Source organism: Ursus maritimus, unplaced genomic scaffold, assembly GCF_017311325.1.
Source record: "Ursus maritimus isolate PB19 unplaced genomic scaffold, ASM1731132v1 scaffold_7, whole genome shotgun sequence".
In the NCBI taxonomy this organism is placed as follows: domain Eukaryota; kingdom Metazoa; phylum Chordata; class Mammalia; order Carnivora; family Ursidae; genus Ursus; species Ursus maritimus.
In genome coordinates this window covers 10,724,809-10,748,063 of record NW_024426885.1, presented here as the reverse complement: position 1 = coordinate 10,748,063, position 23,255 = coordinate 10,724,809, and the positions used below count along the sequence as shown (strand labels likewise).

At 36.3% G+C, this 23,255-nt stretch overlaps 1 protein-coding gene across 1 annotated transcript in view; it reads left to right on the top strand.

Moving 5' to 3' along the window:
- Positions 1 to 84: 84 nt before the first annotated feature.
- The window catches only part of WDR11 (WD repeat domain 11), a 59,334-nt gene continuing 36,163 nt past the window's right edge, over positions 85 to 23,255 (top strand). Inside the window, exons 1-11 of the mRNA XM_008685206.2 lie at positions 85 to 229; positions 1,214 to 1,325; positions 6,011 to 6,164; positions 7,108 to 7,281; positions 9,308 to 9,494; positions 11,675 to 11,840; positions 12,502 to 12,616; positions 13,478 to 13,673; positions 14,173 to 14,276; positions 18,800 to 18,976; positions 21,799 to 21,883. Of these exons, the coding sequence (XP_008683428.2) occupies positions 144 to 229; positions 1,214 to 1,325; positions 6,011 to 6,164; positions 7,108 to 7,281; positions 9,308 to 9,494; positions 11,675 to 11,840; positions 12,502 to 12,616; positions 13,478 to 13,673; positions 14,173 to 14,276; positions 18,800 to 18,976; positions 21,799 to 21,883 (1,556 nt within the window). The 5' untranslated portion in view covers positions 85 to 143. The remainder of the gene's footprint in view (positions 230 to 1,213; positions 1,326 to 6,010; positions 6,165 to 7,107; positions 7,282 to 9,307; positions 9,495 to 11,674; positions 11,841 to 12,501; positions 12,617 to 13,477; positions 13,674 to 14,172; positions 14,277 to 18,799; positions 18,977 to 21,798; positions 21,884 to 23,255) is intronic.

Here is a 23,255-nt window from a genome sequence, read left to right as displayed (position 1 = left end):
AATCCAAGGTGGTGGAAACTTGCGTCCGACGGAACCAAACGGCGGCGCTCACGGAGCCACCCGGACTCTGTTGGGAACGGAAGCGCAGTGGCGGCCGCTTCCTGGTTGCCGGTGGGCGCTGAGGGCCGGGTCGAGCCGAGGCGATGTTGCCCTTCACTGTGAACTTCAAGGTGTCGGCGCGCACCCTCACCGGGGCCCTCAATGCTCACAACAAGGCGGCGGTGGACTGGTGAGGGCGCCGGGCTTCGAGGCCGTCCGGCTCGGCCATGAGTGTGTAGGGGAAGGGGAACAAGAGATTTCACCCCCTGGTTCATTTGGCCTCGCTAAGCCTGGGTGCTGCCCTCGCGCTAGAGGTTTTCTTTAAATGCTGGGTTTTGTTGTTACTATGAAAAGAGTAAATGCCCCATATGTGAACCTTCCCTGTGCAAACGTAGTGGCCCTGTTTCTTCCAAACGTGTTTCTCTTTGCTCTTTTCCCAAACCTTCCTTCCCATCCCATTCGCCTGTCTTTACCTCTCCTCCCAACTCCAGGCTTCTATGCCTCCACCGTCAGTTCCCCTGCCCGTCTCTTCCCCGGTTTGTCTTTTTCTTCTCTTGCTTTCATATCCCTGTTTCTTCCTTTTAGTCATTCCACAACTTGCCAGACCCAATGCTAGGCGCCTGTGCATTCACCTGTCATCTCACCTTGACCTTTTCACTGTAAACTAACACTGCAACTCTGAAGATTGATGCTTAGATATAAAGCGAAATTCTGTAGCTGGGGCTGCTGGGAATGTTGGCAGGAGGGATGAAACCTCCTGTCCAGTGTTTGTCTTTTTTTCTGGTTGGAAGGACCAGGACTAGTCACAGATGCTTAGGGAACATGATCTCAGGCACTTTTTTGTGAGTGCTCAGGATTCGAAGTTGAGTAAGACAAGGTACATGCCCTTAAAGACAAATAGACGACAGGGGTTGCTTTGTACATATTCAGGCCTGTATATGCATGTCTCTTAGAACCTTTTTTATCCACGTGAAAAATGAATGTCAACATTTTTAGGTTAGCTAGACGTTTTATTTAAATGGGATAAGGTAAAAACACTGGCCTTTATGCTTCAATAATAATTTTGTTAATGGTAGTACATACTAGATTTGTGATTTATTTTAGCATGCCTCTTGGCAAGAGAGAAGTTAAGTCTTTGTTTTGTACTTAAATTTTAATATCACTGTTTTGTTAGGGGCTGGCAAGGTTTAATTGCTTATGGATGTCACTCACTTGTGGTAGTGATCGATTCCAATACTGCCCAAACTCTTCAAGTTTTAGAAAAACATAAAGCTGATGTGGTCAAGGTAAGTCAAATCCCACTTTCACCCTATGATATATTGCCTATTCTGAAGTTTTAAATATCACTAGATTCTCATTAAGTCGTATGTGTAAATGTTGAATAGCTTTTAAACATAATAATTCATTTGGGGTAGCCTCGCATTTCCATATATATGATTTAATGGCAATCCAGGATGAGCTATTAAATACTAGCTCTTAGATGATTTTAAAGATGAGGAATAACACCAGTTCTTCCATTTACCAGAACACTCATTCATTCATTAGTTTTGAGCACTTAGCATATGCTAAAGATGTGAGATGAAAGTCCTCAAGCAATTCATTGTCTAATGAGGAACAATGAAAACACACAGTTACAGTATGATAAGTGAATGCTTAGGGACAAAGGAAGCTACCTAACACCTAGTTGTAGGGATCGGGGAGGGTCACAGAAGTATTTCCAGTTTAGGGACTGGTAAACAGTAGTTAACCAAGTGAAGAATAGGGGAAGGAGCACCACAGGTAAAAAGAAGACTATACATAATGGTAAGTAGTGGGGTATAGAGATGGCTAAATGGTGATATATGGCTAAAGGGTGATGGACGAGGAGGCAGCCAGAGAAATTCATCTGTCCTGAAAGTGTTAGAAGGTTCTGAAGAAATTTTTAAGTAGGCAGTTGATAAGGCTGTATTTGTATTCTAGAAAAACTTACTCTCGCAGCAGTGGAGGATTTCTTGGAGAAAGGCAAGATGAGGCAGTGAGATCATTTAGGAGACTTTTAGAGAAATTTTGGCAGGAAGCTCTAAGGGCCTAAAATAAAACTGAGGCAGGAAAGAGTCGTATTCAGGAGCTGCTGAAGAAGTAAACTTGATAGGCTTTATAGTAATCAGTTTAAGGAGAGTCAGGGACTAGAATGATTCCAAGTTCTGTTTGAATAACTGAATGACAGTGTTGCTATGACAAGGAGAGTAAGTGTGAAATCAGTGAGTTTAAGCTTTCAACATGCAAAGTCTGAGGTGCCCGGTACAATTGCATTATAGTGATCTGAAATCTTAGGATTAGAGATTGAGATTTGGGGGTTTTGGTTTGTTTTTGATAACAGCTTTATTGAGATATTCATTTGCCAGTTTTTAGTGTACAACTCCATGGTTTTTAATATATTCATAGAATTGTGTAGCCAGCACTGCAATTTCATCACTCTGAGAAGAAACCCTCTACCTATTAGTAGCTGCCCTCCCATCCCCTCATTCCCTTCATCCTTAGGTATCCAGTAAAATACTTTCTGTCTCTGTAGATTTGTCTATTCTAAACATTTCATATAAATGAAATCAAACAATACGTGGCCTTTTGTGCCTAGCTTCTTTCCTCCTCTTTTACTCAAGGTTCATCCGTGTTTTAGCATGTGTCAGTACTCTGTTCCTTTTTATTGCTGAATAATATTCCACTCTATGAATATACCACATTCATGCATTGATGGACATTTGGGTATTTCCCACTTTTCAGGCATTATGAATAATGTTGCTAATGTACATTTATGTAAAGTTTTTGTGCAAACGTGTGTTTTCATTTCTCTTGGGTATATACTGAGGAGTGGAACTGATGACTCATATGGTAATTCCGTGTTTAACTTTTTAAGAAACTTCCAGACTATTTCCAAAGAGGCTATACCATTTTACATTCCTATTATTAGCTGTATATGAGGATTCCAGTTTCTCCACATCCTCACCAACATTTGTTATTATCTGTCCTTTTGATTCTAGCCATCTTATTGGATGTGAAGAGGTTCTCATTGTGGTTTTTGTTTGCATTTCCCTGGTGGCTAATGATGTTGGGCATCTTTTCATGTGTTAATTGGCCATTTGTATATCTTCTTTGAAAGTGTCTATTCAGTCCTTGGCCCATTTTAAAATTGTCTTTTAATTATTGAGTTATTAGAATTATGTATTCTATATAGAAGTCTGTTATGAGATATATGGTTGGTAAATATTTTCTCTCATTTGTAAGTTGTCTTACACTTTCTTGATGGTGTCTAATGAAACACTTAAAGTTTATAATTTTGATGTCCAGTTTATCTATTTTCCTTATGTTTCTTCCATTGTTAAGATTTACACCTTTGTTTTCTTCTAAGAATTTTAAAGTTATAGCTCTTATATTTAGGTGCTTGATCCACTTTGAGTTAATTTTTATATATAATGTGAAGTAGGGAAAAATGCAGCTGATTTTTGTATATTGACCTATATCCTGTGGTCTTGCTAAACTCATTAGACCTAGTAACTTTGAGGGGATATTTTACATAGACAATCATGTTATTCGCAGATAATGACAGTTTCATTTTTTCATTGATAATCTATGTCTTCTTTTTTTTTTTTTTCTTGTCATAGTGCATTGGCTGGGACCGCCACTATAACGAATAGGAGTAGTGAGACGATACTCTTGTCTTGTTCCTGAGCCTGGAAGGACTGCATTCAGTCTTCCACCATTAAGTCTGGTGTTAGGTTTTATTTTGGAAAAATGTGTTCTCCCTCCCACCTATTTCCCTGAACTTTTTGGCATTTCTGGAATTCTCATTTCTTTGTGTGGATCCAAGTTTCAGTCTGGTATTATATTCCCTTTGCCTGAAGAATTTCCTTAAAGTTCTTGAGGTGTGTATCTAATGTAGGTTGATTCTCTTGGTTTTTATTTGTCCGTGAAGATATTTCATCCATTTTTTTCTCTTGTAATACTTGAAAGATATTCCACTATCTTCCAGCTTGCATAATTTCTAGGAGAAATTCTTGTGTTTATTTCTCTGCATGCACTGTATGTTTTCTTATGTAACTGCCTTCAAGATTTTCTCTTTATCCTTGGTTTTCAGCAGTTTGATTATGATATATCTTGGTGATTAAAGAAATACACACACACACTCTGCTTGGGGTTTACATAAATGGAATTCAAGCACTTACATAGATACATGCAATCAATTCTTATCCATGACAGTTTTATTCTGTAAAGTTGCTGCAAACACTGAAATTAGTGAATACTGAAATGTTGATTGCTTAGTTGATTGAATTGTTGATTACAGGGGAAATACAGATTAGGTTTCTGTGAGCCTCTTGTCACAACATTTTCATCAACTGATCAATATATAACCTTGTTTTATATGTGTGTTTTGTTGATTGATTGACATTGAACTCACAGCCAACAGCACTAAAACTCATGCCTGAGCAGAGCTTATCTCACATGTTTTTTCCACAAGGCACATCACAACTTCTTGTGCTTGGGGCCTCTAGGCAGCTTCAACACTGTGCTTGGGGACCATCTTGAATTTGAACAGTGAAATCATCAATAAAAAGCACAAAAATGCAAAAAAGAAGTGGTGCTGAATAAACCATGAAAAAGACACTCATTTGCATTATGAGAGCTGAAATAAGAGCATTTTGTTTCACCTGGGGATACACATGTATGTTGGGTGACTCAAAATTTTCACCACTCTGCATGTGTCTGAATGACTGTGAAAGCATTGCGAGTATTCATTTTTTAAATAAAATCACAAATTTCAGTGAGTGGGCAAACACATCTGCAAATAATGCAGATTGACTGTATATACACACACTGAATATAAATATACACATAAACATATATTCAAACATGTACATATATGCATATACCTACACTCTTACACATACATTTTATGTAAAAAAGTTCTGGCCTGAGGAAAAGATGTATTACAACTGAATCTTAAGGCTTATCAACACTGAAGTTCAGAAAACTTTTTGTTTCCATTTTTTTTGTGAATACTTTAGGAATACTGTAGGAAAGGCCCACTTCCCTGCCTTGGCATTAGGTAGACGTGTGTGTTTATGATATGTACACACACGTGTCTGTAGACATATGTTTATATATGTCTATATTTGAAGATTCTGTGGTGTTTGAGTTCATTTATTAAGCACATACTTGTTGAGCACTAGCTTTGTTGCTGTGTTAAGGTCTGGGAATAGAAATGTGAATAAGGCCTGCGTGATCCCACCCAGTGGAGCTTATAGTTCACGGGTTGGTGATGGGTCAGAACGGGGTAAATAAAGCGATTACAAATTGTTGTTTATTAAATGCTTTGAAGAAGGCAAACTGGATGCTGAGCTAGAACGAAGGGGAGGTTGTAGCCATGGAAGGCCATGGCTTAGGGTGAGATGAAGACATGTGTTTTATTTATGACTCTGTCAGTATTTAATACTCAGGATTAACCTGATTTGTGCGAGAATCTTGTGGTGTTTATTGTAAAAACTCCATTCTTACGATGTTGCTAGAGGTATGAAGCATATTTTTTTAAGAAAAAAATTAACGTCTTTTTTCCAGTTTTATGAAAAGGACAGCTGGAGGGGTTTTTGTTTGCTTTTGTTTTTTTTCTATTTTCTCCTCTGAAAGGCTTTGGTCGTTCTAAGTTGTCTCCTTTTGATTAGGAGAGTAGAGTACAGAAAACCATTCTACTTAGTAATTTAGGATTTTAGATGTTTTGTCACGATTAGATTTTATGATTGTATTGCAACTTTAAAAAAATATCACAAATAATAAAAGTCTGACTTTCGAGATGGAAAATAGTTTCCTGTTTATTCTTTCTAAATATTTTTGTAACATAAGTGTAGAATGTAGTTTGGGTTCTGGTTGATGTTTTATGAAAATTGTGTTTAGTTTCATCCAGTACAAGTATTTACTTGATTTGATTTCTTCTTGATACTAGGTTAAATGGGCCAGGGAAAATTATCACCATAACATTGGCTCACCATATTCCTTGCGCTTAGCTTCTGCTGATGTCAATGGAAAGATCATCGTTTGGGATGTAGCAGCGGGAGTAGCTCAGTGTGAGATCCAAGAGCATGCCAAACCTATTCAGGGTGAGGAAAGTCTGTGCTCTGCTAAGTGTTTATATCAATACACTTATTCTTAGAGTGGTTTTTTCCCTTTTAATTTCATCACTTCCCAGTTAATTCTTGATTGTGTTTAGCGTGTTTTATTGATCTGAATCTAGCTTTCTTGTCTTTATCAGTATGTTTCTGTGCATATTTCCTCAAATCTCCGCTGATTTGTGCTTTAGTAAATTGCATTAATTTTAGCATTGGCCTCAATCAAGCATGATGAGAAAAATTAAGCTGCTATAAAAGTCTTGTAATCTAAGCTACAGTAAAGTAAACTTGGCTGAATTGCTATTTTGAATTAGCTCTCAGTGCTTATTTCCATTAATGGAGATGATCCAAATTTTATTTTCATTTTCATATAGATCATTTGTTTATGTTACTGACTTAAAACCAATACAGCATTCTTTAAACTCAAGGCTTTGACTGAGTGGCTGTCTTGATTGAGTGAATTTTTTAAATGACTATTTAAAAAATATTTTTTGAGTACTTTGTACTAGGTACTGAACGAGATATTTATTCTCTTTATTATCGGGTAAAAAACATTAAACTCTGCAAAGTCCCGTTAAGTAATCCCACAAAGATGTTAGGAGAGTCTGACATTGATCATGGCTAGGACAGTCTTTGACGCAAAGTTCTAAGTAACGATTTGTGAAAATTATCTTGTATTTTCTTTGAAGTAATTTATTAGAAAATGTTGATCTTGAGATTCTAATGTCCAGACAGCTCATTTTAATATAAAACTGCACTTTTCCTGTGCAGTCCTGACCTGTATACACATATATGCTATGTAATATAGGGAGAGGGGAAGTTAGGATTTTAAGGATTATGGGAGAAAAAAAACAACAATACCCTGAATGTCAAGGATACATTAACCAAGTGTTTGAAGTGATTTCTGAATTTTGCCTTTATCTGGTCTTTACAGATGTTCAGTGGTTGTGGAATCAAGATGCTTCCCGAGATTTACTACTTGCTATCCATCCACCAAATTATATTGTGCTCTGGAACGCAGATACTGGCACCAAACTGTGGAAGAAGAGCTATGCAGATAACATACTTTCTTTTTCTTTTGACCCTTTTGATCCCTCACATTTAACTTGTGAGTAATAGTTTCTTGTGGAAAATGAGTTCTTTATAATATAGTTAGTGCTCTCTATATAATATACACACCACCCACATCACATCTAATATGTTAAAACAACTGAGCGAAGTGGAGAAGTCCATGTATCTGCAGCATCTACTACAGATACTAAATCATAATTCCGTATCATTTGCAAGTATTTTGATGGCTAGAAATTTAAATCAGGAAGCTGTACCTTCACTGTGTTGTATTTGTAAATAGAATTCGATTAGCTGGGGAGAGAGAGTTGCTGTGCTATTCTAATTCGGGCTTAATTAAATTTGTTTTTCTAAGAACATTTAAGGAACCTGAGTCAAAGGTTTCATGTAGTATGTGGCCAAATTCAGTTCATCCTTTTTAGGAAATTGTTTAAATTCATGCATGTGTCTCGAGTCCCATGGCACAGAATAAGCCCCAGGGAATTTTTTCTTGCAGAGGTTGTTTTTGTCATGTGCTTTTGGTGTTTTCACTGAGCTGCTGATCTAAAAAATTTGATTTGTTTTTAGACACATATTTTTGTGACCAAATGATGTAGGAAATACTCTTCATTCAATTATGCAGTGGGTATTTCTTGAGCTATTACTATATGCCAGGTATAAAGGGAATGAAGGGGGATGGGGGGGATGGGAATGGGCAGGTTGTTGTATTAGATAAAGTGGTCAGAGTAGGCTTCCTTTTGATATTTGATCAAAAACTGGAAAGAGGTGAGGGAATTAGCTGCAGGAAAGAATGTTTCCCCTGAATTTGAATGATTCAGAATTCTAACTTTTATCTACCAGCATTTGTTATTACTGAGTGTATATTTGTGTGCTGAAGAAGGAAGAGAAGGGTGTATACGCAGAAAACTAAAATGGGAAACATGGCCGTGCAGTTATAATAGTGTGTGGTGAGGCGTTGCTTGTCTATACACGTATACAGTCTGTGTATACGAACATGTGCATATGTGCACTCCTCAGTGTGCTATGAAATGCGGTGCTGAGGGAACACAGAGGAAGGCTGCTTTAGCTGATCCACTGACTGAGGGAGGGCATCACAAAAGAAGAGGAATGAATGAGGCCTTGGAAGGTGAGTTCTGTCATCTGAAAAGGAGAGAAGGCCTCAGGCTTACTTACTGCATCTCTGTAATTTGGTTGATGAAAGCACAATATATTTCAAAGCATCAGTTCCCCTAACATCTCTGATTTACTTGTATTGAATGTGCTGGGGCTGTCATAACTCTTGAATACTTCTTTGCTCCCTGTGCTTAAAGCAGCCTCACTAACTGCAGGGAGCCAGGAGAGATGAGGTTTCTCTGTTGAAATATCCTTGTTTTAGCCCCAGTTTTGAGGGAGATTCTTTTTCAGTCATAAAAAGGCAAAATTTGTATTGCTAACTGTGGTGCTGCCTTCTCGAATGCTTCTGTTTCCTGTACACGTAGTAAGCCATCATTGGCACTCTATTTTTACTCTAGATATAAAGAGAAAAAGAACACTGTTTTATACTTTCTGAGGTTCAATCTGATGCTCCAAAAGAAAAGGGAAATATATTTAGACTGAGTAGCTCATGATAATCATAAAAAATTAGTATCACATCAAATATTTGAACTTAGCTAAGTGTAATATGCAAAGCCTCCTATATGGGAATTTTTTTTCTTCTGTGAATTTTATATTCTGAAAAGTCTTTGGATTTTGAAGTTATGGGATATAATGGGGAAAGGTTTTTAATGAAAGTCTGCTCTGAATTTATTTGGAAGAACAAACATTTGTTCTTCCTGCCAGTAACCTACTGATATCTTTTTAATATAAAACATTAATTTAGAATGCTGAGCTTGGAGGCCTCTGATGAATTGTAATGGACCACCTGTTTCACTTCAACTTGGAGAACATTCCAGTTTTGTTATGACTACATTACACTGCCAGTTCTATATTATTAAAATTATCATTACCTTGCTTTCAAAATTGTATTGGAATAAAACTGTGCTAAACTTGATTAAACTTTAATCAGAGTTTTGCTTCTCTCAATATAGTACTCACCAGCGAGGGTATTGTATTCATCTCAGACTTTTCTCCATCCAAGCCTCCCTCGGGCCCTGGCAAAAAAGTTTACATATCCAGCCCACACTCTAGCCCAGCTCATAACAAGCTGGCTGCTGCCACAGGGGCTAAGAAGGCTCTTAATAAAGTAAAGATCTTAATCACTCAAGAGAAACCTAGGTAAGTTACAAGTATAAAACTAACCACGTTCATCTATTTATTTATCATCCATTCATGGGATGTCATTTTTGAAGATGTACTAATACTGATTTTCTTCTTTACCTCACCCTTTCTCATTTCTAGTTTTGAATTCATATGAAGGAGGAGAATGTTCTGTCTCTTCCCCAAAGAGGAGATTCCACATTTCACATGGCTCCTTTGTTCCCACTCATTGTGCTAACCTCCCCCACCCCCCACTGATTTTTACAGATCACAGTTTTTGACTTCTGATTTTTAAATCTAAAAATATAAGATGAAGATTCCACAGCTGTCAGTTGAATACATTAAAAAGTTGGGGACAAAAGCTGGGTTTTCATTTTAAGGACATTTTCCTGACTTAAGTGCTGTGCACTCTCATTAGCTAGTAAAATATGGGTGCTTTTCTTATGTGTGTAAAGATGTTTCTCATACTGGTTAAGGGCCAGGATTCTAGGGGAAATTATAGCCATGTGACTCAGAAAATTCCTTAATCTTGCTCAAATTTCACTCTCCCAATCTCTAAAACAAAGTTTTGTAGGATATTATATGGTTGTTGTAGGGATTAATATACAGTAGCTTAAGTACTTAATGTAGTGGTTGATATTTAGTAAGCATTTATTTGGTAAATGCTACCTATTGCTTATTTCAGAAATTGCAACTGAATAAAATTTTATTTTAAGTAACTAATTTTATGCATTGGAAATAGATTTCAATTTTTTTTTTCCCTAGAGAGCTATGATTGTTCTTATATTTTTATTGCTTTGGCAGTTTTTTGGCATTCGTTTTAAAAAAGACTCTTATTTTTAATATGCTAAGATTATTCTGTCTGGATTTTGTGGGTAATTACCTGAAAAATATATGGTAAAATACATATTGCTCTACAAATATATTCTGAATTTATATATAAATATCATTTTTATGTATTAAACCGTAGGTGGTTAAGTTCACTAATTTATCCCCTACCCTGTACCGAAATGATTTGATTGCTCCTTACATATTTTAAGAGAATTTTCTATTTATTTTTCATTGATTCTGTGTTATAGATAAATCTTTTAAAGCCTGAACTGTTTTATATTACAATTTGTATGCATTATATCTTCTCAAGTGAGTCATACGTTCATTTCGAGTTTGGGGAAATGAATTATTAATTCCTTCAAATAGAACTGCTCCGGGTGCTTTTACGTACATTATTACATGTGATCCTGCTGCAGTTCCGGGCAATAATACTGCACCTATTTTATAAGTGAGGAAATTGAGCTCCACATTGTTTTAAATATGTTCCTCAAGCTTACCCAACTAGGAAATGGCAGAGCCAAGATTTTAATGCAATCCATGTCCCTCTTTTTAGTCCTCTAATCTAACTTTATTTTATTTTATTTTTGGTACAAAAAGGTGGTTTTATTAAAGCATGGGCATAGGACCCGTGGGCAGAAAAGAGCTGCCTAACTTTATTTTAAATTTAAAACTTTGTAATCATTATGTAAAAAGAAAGTAGTATATAATTATATGTTTATTCCTATTGAAATATGTTTAATATAAGAAGGTTGTGATTGAATATTTGCAAGTCACAAATTGCTAAAATAATTCTTGAGACTCTTGAACTGTCTACAATCTTTATAAAATTTTATTTACACAGAAGAGAATGCTGTGATAAGTGAATAAAATACCCAACTTTGTTTCAAAAAAGATTTTAAGACAGCTTAAAAGTGAACGAAGGCAGAGGGTAGGAAGTGACTTGCCCAAGGCCATGCAGTTAATTCCTTGACTCCTGGTCCACGGGCCCTAATTCCCCAGATTGTTTTATTTTGATGCTGAGTCTTGATTTCAGCAATCTGTTTGGTACTTCTAATTGCAAAATAAAAATAAAACTACTAGTTTTGTCACTTACCATCTTATAGGATTACTACTTAAATTTTTCAAAAATTTAGAAATGTATCTCTATCCAACCTATGCAGTACTGCTGTCTTAATTTGGGTTTTGGCACATAGTAGAGATCTTAGTTTTAGATGCTAGTCCCTGTTGGTCATTTCAGGAAACAGTTGTACCTTCTCATTGACAGTTGTGGGGAAGGGACAAAATTCAGTCCTTTATTAGCTTTTTCTGATATGAATAAAGTCTTTGACTCATTTCTTGATGCCTAAAGTATGTTTACTTTTTTTCAGTGCTGAATTTATAACTCTCAATGATTGCCTTCAGTTGGCATATCTGCCTTCCAAAAGAAACCACATGTTGTTACTCTATCCTCGAGAGATTTTAATTCTTGACCTTGAGGTGAATCAAACAGTGGGTGTGATTGCAATAGAACGAACAGGAGTTCCATTTCTGCAGGTATCTGTGATTTAAAAATTACATCCTTCCAAGTTGATTACGAATGTTCTAGAGAGAAAAAACATAATCTTGCAGAAGTCCTTAGTTCCACTTTCTCTTTTATATTTATTTAAAAACTAACAATGTTATTGTATATTCCTGTTTCTCTGCATTTTTTGTTGGTTTGATTTACCCAAGAAATTCTTCTGACCTAGAGATATTTATTGAACTATTTAAGTTACCTGGATAAAGACAATTTTTTTATGATTATAAATGGACGGTTTTTCTTTGTTTTTTAGAGATTTATTTATTAGAGAGGGAGCATGTGCATACACATGTGCAGGAGTGCAAGCAAGCGGGGGCAGGGGTGGGGGCATGCAGAGGGAGAGAGAATCCTGAAACAGATTCCCTGCAGAGCCTGATGGCAGGGCTCAGTCCCAGGACCCTGAGATTGTGACCTCAGCAGAAATCAAGAGTTGACTGCTCAACCAGCTGAGCCCCCCAGATACCCCATAAATGGAGTTTTTGAATAATTCGTTTACTTTTAAAACTTGGGGATTATGTATATATTTTTGTTTTTGTTTTTTCTGTCCATATTCTCTAAATATGAGTTTATAAGCTTCCCAGCATATACTTTTTAATCTATTGTGTTTTTTAAAATGAATATATTATCTATTTAAAGGTAATACCCTGCTTTCAACGTGACGGCTTATTTTGCCTACACGAAAATGGTTGTATAACTTTACGTGTTCGAAGATCTTATAATAGTATTTTTACCACTTCAAATGAGGAACCAGGTGAGTTTCTACCTCAGAATAACATTAATATATTTTTCTTCAGAATTTCATAAACCTTCATGTGGCAAATACCAGACAAAGCATAGAGTTAATGGTAATCCTGGCCTTGGGAAAGTAGAATATGATTGTAAAATGGGGCATAAAAAAGCACAACAAGCCCAAGGTTAATTTCTTGGTGTTATAATAGTGCTCCTCCTATCTGCAGCAAAGAAAGTAATATTTTGTAATTCCTTAATTGTATCCATGAACCAAGCAGATATTATCTTTGTGAATTTTTCTTCAGCACAAGTAGAACCTTGTAAAATACCTTTATTATTACACCCCTGACTTCTCTGCTTTAGGAACTTCCACTGTAAAATGACATAGGTTAGTAAGTCTCCAGGGTATTCAGTTGTCAGTTTCAGTCTCATCCTGGAGAATAAAAGCACTGTTTTGTAAACTGTTGTACTACCTAAAAGCAAAGTGACTTTCACATCTTTTGTAGAGTACCATTATTTTCAGGCTCACTGTAGGCCACTATAAATTATGATGACCTCTAGTGTACTGTACATTATTTAGTCATATTACTGTTGATCATTTTTCAAAGTTATTTTCTTTGTTTTAAAAATATTAAAAAAAACAAACTATATTGATTTTTTTATTTTGGAAACTAAACTTGGTGTAGACAGCCGTTAAATGAATTATATTTATATTCTGAAGAAATTAGTAATACTTGTAAAAGGAGAAGGCATTTTTGACAAACTTTGTGCTAGTGAAGGAATGATGTTCTTTTTAGCTGAGATTTTATTTAAATTAAAGCAAATAGTAGTGATATTACTGTGTTGCTTTTGGATATTTAAAAGAAAACATTATTATGTTAAGATCCAGATCCCGTCCAGGAGCTTACCTATGATTTACGAAGCCAGTGCGATGCAATCAGGGTGACAAAAACTGTCCGTCCCTTCAGTATGGTGTGTTGTCCTGTCAATGAGAATGCAGCTGCCCTCATTGTGAGTGATGGCAGGGTCATGATATGGGAACTGAAGTCCGCCGTTTGTAACCGAAATTCACGGAGCAGGTAAGTGAATCAGTAGGATTGTTTTCTGGTTGGCTTTGTTTCCTCTTTTTAAAAAATTAGTAGAATCAGGAACGCCTGGGTGGCCCATTCGGTGAGGCGTCTGCCTTCAGCTCAGGTCATGATCTCAGGGTCCGGGGATCAAGCCCCATGTCAGGCACCCTGCTCAGCGGGGAGCCTGCTTCTCCCTCTCCCTCTGCTCCTCTCCCCAGCGTGTGCGCGCTCTCTCTCTCTCTCAAATAAATAAATAAATCTTTAAAAACATATTACCAGAATTATATGAAAATAGCAGGGACTTTAAAAAAAATTTTTTTAAGTGAGAATGTAGACTTTAGATTATTAGGGAATTACGTAAACCTGCTAGATATATTTCACTATGGATAAGATTAATAAATACTATAAAAATGAATAGAATGCCATGTCTGAAATTCGTAATTTGGGTTACTAAAATGTGACATAGGTTTTAAATATGTAAAAACATGTAATTATTATGTCTTTGCAGTAGTTCTGGCGTGTCACCTTTATATTCACCCGTGTCTTTCTGTGGAATTCCTGTAGGAGTGCTACAGAGTAAACTCCCAGACCTCTCCTTAGATAACATGATTGGTAAGCGATTTTTTTCCTCTAACGTTTATGTTAGGGATTCTTCTTGAAGGGCAAAGTTAATAGAGTCACTGATGTGCAATTATTATAAAGTCAAAGTTAATACTTGAGAAAACTAAAATGTGGGATCAGTTTTTCCTTAATAAATCAGAGGGTATAAAATATTTAAGCATAAAAGCATAGATTGGCATTACAGTTACTGGAATTAGAAAATGTTCATTCATGAGAGACTCTTTAATTAAATGAAGGAGATGACATTAGGCATTTGAATACTAGATCTGTCCTGTGTTGAGCTGTCCCCTGCTCCTCAGGGCCTTTATGCGGTCTGGTCCCTTGGCTCGGAACTGAATCCATACTTCCTCTCCCTCCCTTTCTGCTACTCCTAATTTAAAATTCAACTCAAGTGTCCCTTTCTTCAGTCTCCCTGGCTCGACTTAAATGTTCTTCATTTGCAGTCCCTAATAGTTATCAGTTGATTGTAATTGTGATTTTATGTCCTCCAGTAAATTATAAACTCCATAAGTGTGGGACAGTGTTCAATTCCACTTTGTATCCCCAGGACTCAGCAAAGAGCCTTGTACATTCACGATGTGCCGTAAACATTTATTGAAGGAATAAAGTAACTGAGCAGTATTCGAAAAAGTTATTTTAACATCTTAATGTACATTTTAAAACTTTTATTTTGGGGATTCTTTCAACAAATATTTATTTACAGATAAAATATTGCTTTAGAGTTGTTTAATTGTTATAGGGTCAGTATATATTAAAGGAAGAATGAGGATTTGTGATTTCAAATATTGTACAACTGGAAGTTGTAAATTTGCCAAGCAATTTTGATGTCTTAGTTCTTTTTTTTTAATTTTAATGTTTTTTTATTATATTATGTTAGTCACCATACAGTACATCCCTGGTTTCTTATGTAAAGTTCGATGATTCATTAGTTGCGTATAACACCCACCCCAGCTTATCCCATTCCCCCACCCTCCTCCCCTCTGAAGTCCTCAGTTTGTTTCTCGTAGTCCATAGTCTCTCATGTTTCATTCCCCCTTCTGATTACCCCCCTTTCTTTATTCCTTTCTTCCCCTACGATCATTCTAGTTCTTATGTTCCATAGATGAGAAAAATCATATGATAATTGTCTTTGTCTGCTTGACTTATTTCACTTAGCATTATCTCCTCCAGTGCCGTCCATGTTGTAGCAAATGTTGAGAACTCGTTCTTTCTGATAGCTGAGTAATATTCCATTGTATATATGGACCACAACTTCTTAATCCAGTCATCTGTTGAAGGGCATCTCGGCTCCTTCCACGATTTAGCTATTGTGGACATTGCTGCTATGAACATTGGGGTGCATATGGCCCTTCTCTTCACTACGTCTGTATCTTTGGGGTAAATACCCAGTAGTGCAATGGCTGGATCATAGGGTAGCTCAATTTTTAACTTTTTAAGGGACCTCCACACTGTTTTCCAGAGTGGCTGCACCAACCTGCATTCCCACCAACAATGTAGGAGGGATCCCCTTTCTCCACATCCTCTCCAACAATTGTTGTTTCTTGCCTTGTCTATTTTTGCCATTCTAACTGGCGTAAGGTGGTATCTTAGTGTGGTTTTGATTTGAATTTCCCTGATGGCTAATGATTTTGAACATTTTTTCATGTGTCTGTTAGCCATTTGTATGTCTTCATTGGAAAAGTGTCTGTTCATATCTTCTGCCCATTTTTTGATTTGTTTATTTGTTTCTCGTGTATTGAGTTTGAGAAGTTCTTTGTAGATCTTGGATACCAGTCCTTTATCTGTAGTGTCATTTGCAAATATATTCTCCCATTCCGTGGGCTGCCTCTTAGTTTTTTTGACTGTTTCCTTGGCTGTGCAGAAGCTTTTTATCTTGATGAAGTCCCACAAGTTCATTTTATCTTTTGTTTCTCTTGCCTTTGGAGATGTGTCATGAAAAAGGTTGCTTTGGCCAATGTCATAGAGGTTGCTGCCTATGTTCTCCTCTAGGATTTTGATGGATTCCTGTCTCACATCGAGGTCTTTCATCCATTTGGAGTTTATCTTTGTGTATGGTGTGAGAGAGTGGTCAAGTTTCATTCTTTTGCATGTAGCTGTCCAATTTTCCCAGCACCATTTATTGAAGAGACTTTTTTCCACTGGATGTTTTTTCCTGCTTTATCAAAGATTAGTTGCCCAAAGAGCCGAGGGTCCATTTCTGGGTTCTCTATTCTGTTCCATTGGTCTATGTGTCTGTTTTTGTGCCAGTATCATGCTGTCTTTGTGATCACAGCTTTGATGTCTTAGTTCTTTTAAAATTGTGACTGTGACTGATTAGGATTTTCTTTGTCATTATTTGTTCTTTCATAATGTAGTTGAAAATCAGTATTATTTAGTAGGATTTTTTGTTTAAATGCTAGATAGATGATAATACTAGGAAGAGCATTACCTTATTAATCTTAATCAGAAATGACATTTATTGGGTGCTTAGTACTGTGTTAAGTACTGTGCTAAATGCCCTATGTATTACCTTAATAACCCTGCAAAGTAGGTAATATTATTTCTGTTTTATAAAAGTGGGAACTGAGACCCAGAGAGATTTAAAAAAAACTTGCCCCATACCACACAGCCAATAAATGGAAGAGCCAAAATGTGAGCCCCGTCACCCCAATCTCGAGCCTCCTTGACCATGGCCTCTAGTCCTGGCTGCTCCATCGTGATCTTAGGCAATACCTGACCTCTCTAGGGCCTTGGTTTTCTCATGACTCTTGCCAGTTGTAAAATCCTATTCAGTAACACCAACTTGTATATTTAAGTTCTTTTTCTTCACCTTCCAGACATAAATCCATATGAGGAAGTTTAGATACATACTTGTTTTGCAAAATTCATTTTATCACTAACACAGTTTTCTGAGTTAATTGACCTTGTCTCCACTTAATATAAAATATTAAAGTGAAAATAATTATAAACACTCATGCACAGAGCTAATCAGTAATATGGAAGCCCGTAGGAGGTTGAAATTTCATGCTGTTTAGGTGTCTAAGTGATATAAATTACATTTTTTTAAAAGACAAAAGGTTACAGATTGTATACAGTTCCTGACAATGTAGTTGATTTGAAAGCATTAAATAAATAAAGCTTTGTTACTTGAAAACATTTTAATTAAAATTTTTAATTAAACTTTTAATTTGATATTCACTGTATCCTTAGTGATAATTGAAAGCAATTCAGTTAAATATAGAGGCCTGATTTTTATTCATTGGGTAAAGCCTGCTGCATTTTAAGGCCTAATCTGCCCTACTTTGTGAATTTCCTCTTATGGAAGAAATTTGAAGAAAAATAAGGCCATTCCCACGAGTCAGCTCCAAGCTGTGGAGTGTTTGTAAACATGGTACCTCTCTGTTGTACTCCACGTTCCTTTAGACTCCATCTTTTGTTAACAAAGGTTGATACCAATCATATGGCTGATCCTAAGAGGTCATTTTATTTGGATTAAATTGATGGCCATTTTTTCTGCAATCTTATGAATTTTAAAATAACATTGTTACTAAATCAACTTTATAGCCTCAGAAGGTTACAGTATTCAGAGTCCCATCACCCACTTATAGTAATGATACACATTTTTCCCTTTCATGGGTGTGTGTTGTATGTACATACACACACACTCCTGTGTCCTTTATTATATGTTTTTGACAACTACATCCCAGTATTCAAGAGTGGTTTATAGTTAGAAAATTTGTATACCCTTTTTAGTGAATGGTCTGGATTTTGTTGTACTCTTCATATTCGCATTTTGTTGGAGTAGTTTTACTGAGTCCTTGTAGTTTGAAACTTCATAACCTAAGTGCAAATGCCGTATCTGAAAATAATGCCCATTTAAGATTTAACTATGAACGGTAACAGTTTACATATTCTTTCTATTATGTACTTGTATATTCTTATTTGTATATAGTTTATGTAATTTATGTTATATATGATGTATTGTTTTATATATTTATATATGAAAAATTATAAACCTTAGATATTATAATTACGTTGACACATTGAGAATTCTGATTAGAAATTTAAATGAGTTCTTTGAACCTACAGTTGGTGATCGCCAGTTTTATGTGTACTTAAGAAAGTGCATCAGATTGAAAAGCAACCCTTTAGAAAGGCAGGAGTCAGGTTGGAATGTGCTGCAGTATCCCGTTCCACAGAAGCTGCTCTCTGACCTGGGTCCCCTGACTTGCCTTGTTTGGTGCCTGATACCAGGAACTTTGGCTGAAACAGTGCTTCTTAGATGACAGAAGTCCCTGAATTCTGGACCGCAGTCCTCCGGAGTAACCTGTCCTTTGAGATAGCAGACAGTGCAGTTTCCATCCCAGAGCCACATACGGAGCCATTGTTCAGCTGCAGCCCCTGGATTGCCACCTGATACCTTGTAGGTCTGAAGAACATTTCTTCTGGACCTGAGGAGTGTTTCCACTGGAAAGTTTCTTTAAATTTCAGCGTACATTGTAATTAATATATTTGTACTTTTGCTCACCAATCAGGACAGAGTGCCATCGCTGGGGAGGAGCATCCTAAAGGCCCCGTTCTGCAGGAAGTGCACCTCCGCTTCCTGCTGACAGGACTGCTTTCAGGGCTGCCCTCCCCGCAGTTTGCCATCCGCATGTGCCCGCCACTGACCACCAAAAACATCAAGGTGTATCAGCCACTGCTTGCTGTTGGTGAGTATCGGACCTGTTCTTTTCTTAATCCTTCATGCCTGTTTTACGTTTTATAAAACATTTAAGTTTGGTAGTTATTAGAACATCTTTTCTTTGGGGATAAGGAGGAAGAGGCCCAGTGAAATCACACATATACTCATCTTCAAATACTTTAAATATTTTTCTTCTTTTTGTTTTTCTATCCTTTTAATCCACTCATCTTTTTATTAATTTATTTTTAATCACAGTGTTAACCCATCCTCCTGACACTGGGTGATAGAGACACGATACAGTGGGTACCTTTCTGAAATGTGAGGAGAGTAATCCCTGTGTGATGCTAAATCCAGATTCCTTACCTTTTTTCGGACCACCCAAGGCACATTCTGCGCATGTCATTTTGTATTGGGTTTTTATTATCTAATGATATAGTCGTAGTTAGTAGTTTAATAATAGCAATGTTCTTCATTTGCTAAGAATTGTTTATTAAACGTTGTTTAAAATGGCTATAGTCTCTATATACTAAGATTTGCCTTTTGAGTTGAAATTGCATAGTTTTATATTGTAGATAGAAAATTGGTCTGGGTTTCAACTTGCTGTCACAGTAATTTCATAGTAATGTGAGTAATCTAATCTCCTTCATAGAAAAAAACAAATTTTAATTTGCTATTACATATATAAGGTTAAAATGCATTTCTCGAAAGTAGTATATTTGTTTGAAATTGTCAACATTTTTTCTTAAGATCATTGGCTCCTGGCTTTCACTGTAGGTCTATAACATGATTTGTAATTTTTTTTTTTTCTAAAATGAAAACCTGACCCACATTTATTTTGTTGCTAGTAGGTCTCAGTTAGCTAACAACCTATTCGTGAGTACTAAAGGCCAACCTGAGTAATCATATTTGGCAGTATTTTGATTTTCCCAGTTTTTCCATCACTGTCTTCTGAAAGTGGTTTGCGTTTTAATGTTTGGTAGTCTGTGTGTACATGTGTCCATATTTATATAAATGCAGATAAATATTTAGTTTTTGCTTTAGGAACTATTGACTTATATTAAACCTCTTATAGAGATTTTAATTGGCATTTGTCAGTGTACATTATATGTACATGTATATACAGTGTCAGTATACCTAAATTGTCAATTAGGATTTTGTCGATTTCTTGGAGAAAATTACTTTTTGCGGCAGCTAGATAATTGGAGCTAAGTCAGGGTCTGAAATTTCTATCGTAGAATAAGCTGTATTTTACCATATGTTGTGATGATTAAGTGTTTTATTGAATTTAGTATAATCACAAAGTAAGAGGAAAAAATATAAGTGCCTAAACTTTTGAAGTCAGTAGGGAAAAGAGGCAGAGTTCCACTGTGGACTTATTCTCCCTGTGGTGCCCCTAGAGTATTAGATCATAGGTTCAGCATCATTGAAACTTACAGAATGTCAGGGCACCTGGGTGGCTCAGTCAGTTAAGCATCTGACTCTTGATTTTGGCTTAGGTCATGATCTCACTGTCATGGGAATCGAGCCCTGTGTAGGGCTCTGCACTGGGCGTAAAGCCTGCTTAAGATTCTCTCTCCTTTTCCCTCTGCTCCTGCCCCCCGCAGTTGCCCAAGTGTGTGAGCGTGCATGCATGCTCTCTCTCCAAAAAAAAACAAAAACCAAAAAAACCCCAAAAACTTGCAGAATGTTAAAATCATTTTATTATTATGAGGATTTGTTAATTGAAAAGTCTTAGTAATTCTTTAGATATTGTCTCAGTCCTAGAAGGTATTATCATGGAATAGATAATAAATGTAAAACAAGTATAATATTGTATTTTTCTAGAATAGTTTTGTAAAATATTTAATGAAGCTTTATTCAGCAAGTAAGCTAAAATAGGAACTTGCCTACGTTTTTATTTCTATTATTATTTTATCATTTCTACATTCAATTACTATTCTATTACATTCTGTTATACATTCTATTACTCTGCATGAATCCATTCATTTTTTTAAAGTCATGTGCAGTGAGAAAGTGATTGTCCAACCAGTTATACTGTTCACTTCCTTGCTTATAAAAACATTTTAAAGACTGAAACATTACTTTTTCAAGTATGGCCATATTTCTTTAAATTATAGACACACACATTACCTGAGGCCATGAAAAGCTTTAGGCATAATAATACTACAACCAAATTACAGCAATAATAGAAATAGTAATAATCTCGTGCCAGGTACTATTCTAAGTGTTTAAAATATGTCTTCTCATTTACTTTCCAGCAAGTAGGTTTTCTGTTATTCCCATGTTAAAGGAATTAAAAAACACAGATTTAGTGTGGGCAAGTAATTTGTAAGAGTGTAAGACAGAGCCAGAGCTTGAACTTGGGCTAATTTAACTGCAAAATCCACAGTTAACCGCCATACTTGACCATCTCTATGATTTATGTAATATAAAAGACAAAACAAAAAAATCTTTGTAAAGAAAAATAGAAAAGATCTGGATAATGAGTTCTGTTAGGTTGCCTTTTTGAGGACTGGTTATAGTGAACATTCCAAATCTCAAAAAGATGAGTTCCCATGTGTAAAATAGCTTAACAAAGTGCTTCTTCAAATTTTATGTGTATTGAGTTAGATTTTGAAATCTTTCTGTGAAAATCTATCCCTGGGTTTAGGTAAGATCTCAGAGCACATGAGGTTAGGCCCATTTTTGAGAAGGAGAAGACAGAGAAATTCACTCTTTCTTAACACATAGCCTGGGTCCCTTTTATAAAAGATAAATGTTATAAAATGATTAAAATCTTGAGAAAAGACTTTTTGGAAAGATCTGGAGATCCAGCTAGATTAATACTCTTCTCTTACATCATGTCGTTAGGTACAAGTAACGGTTCTGTCCTGGTGTACCATCTCACCAGTGGGCTGCTGCATAAGGAGTTAAGCGTCCACTCTTGTGAAGTCAAGTGAGTATGCATTGTGACACTGAGATCACAAACAGAAAGCATACTGGAAAAAAGTTCCGGGAGAATTTTCTACAGTGAATACTCTGCAGTGGTGATTATTTGCCTGAAAGTTTTGAATAATAAATATTCGTGTTTAAGTAATGGTTATGTTAATCAAGGCTGAACACTAATTGTTTGCTTTGTAAAAGGATATTATGCAGTGGAAAATTTTTTCTAACTTTTATTGCTGCATCTGATTTCTCATAAGGTCTAGGGTATTTTCCCAGTGGCTATCACTGTGTTCCCTTGTTTGGATTTATATAGTTTGTTTTTCATTTCTATAAAGACCCATCAGTAGGACTATTCCTGAAAAATTTGAATGAAGGAGTGTTAATTATTAACTAATCTCATTTGGGTTTTTTTGTTTAAATGTCATGAGAAAAGGACCAAACTGTACAGCATTTCTTCTTTCATTTTGAGACATGATGTGTTTTATGAGTGTGGTGCATTCAGAGTTATCAGAGGGAGGAAGGTTGCTTTGTTTTGAAGTGCATACATGTCTGCTTCATAGCTTTATTTTGTTGCTGGCATGGCTGCTCTCCTTTTTTCGCCCTAGCAATGATGGATTGTGAACTTACACGTGTATAATATACATTTATTGCATTTTCCGTATTTTTTGATGATCTTTTAACAAACATATAAGAAAGGCCATTTTCTGTCCTCCGTACATTATGTAATTACAGGTCTCATGCATATGTTAAAATTCGTAGTTAATCCTTGGTGAATACATTATTCTGAGTAATTGTGTTTTCTGAACGGGAAAAGATTAACCCTTCAGGTATCACAACTTCTGATTGTGATGGAAGTGCCAGAAAAGTTTACATTGCCTTATTCTTTCAAGTACCTTGTTTATGGTGCAGCCCAGGTGACTGTTGGTTGTCACCTCATGCTGCACCCTCTAGTACCTCCCTGAATACCTTTACCTTGCGTCCTAATGTCTTCAGAATCACTGGGCCGTTAGGTGCAGTGACACAGGTCTGTGTTTGGACCATGTCAGACTGTGTTTATCTTCTTTCTCTTGTTCCAGGAGACCCTCTGTCACTGTTGCAGCCTGCTCTCTCCCTTTCTTTCCTGACTACATTTCTTCTCTTGTCGTTTCCTTTCATGCTTGGCTTGGTGTACAGTGTTTCCTTTTGTGGCTAACACCCACCAATCAAACTCTCCATTTAATCAGTACTTGTTCTGGGGACATGTTAAGTATTAATACTTTGCATGACCATTTCTTTGACTCCCCACCACAACTTTATGTTGTAGGCACTATTTTTTTTTCCCAATTTATAGTTGAAACTCAGTATTGTAATCTGTGAAATGTAATCTGGGCCTTTCAGGCTTC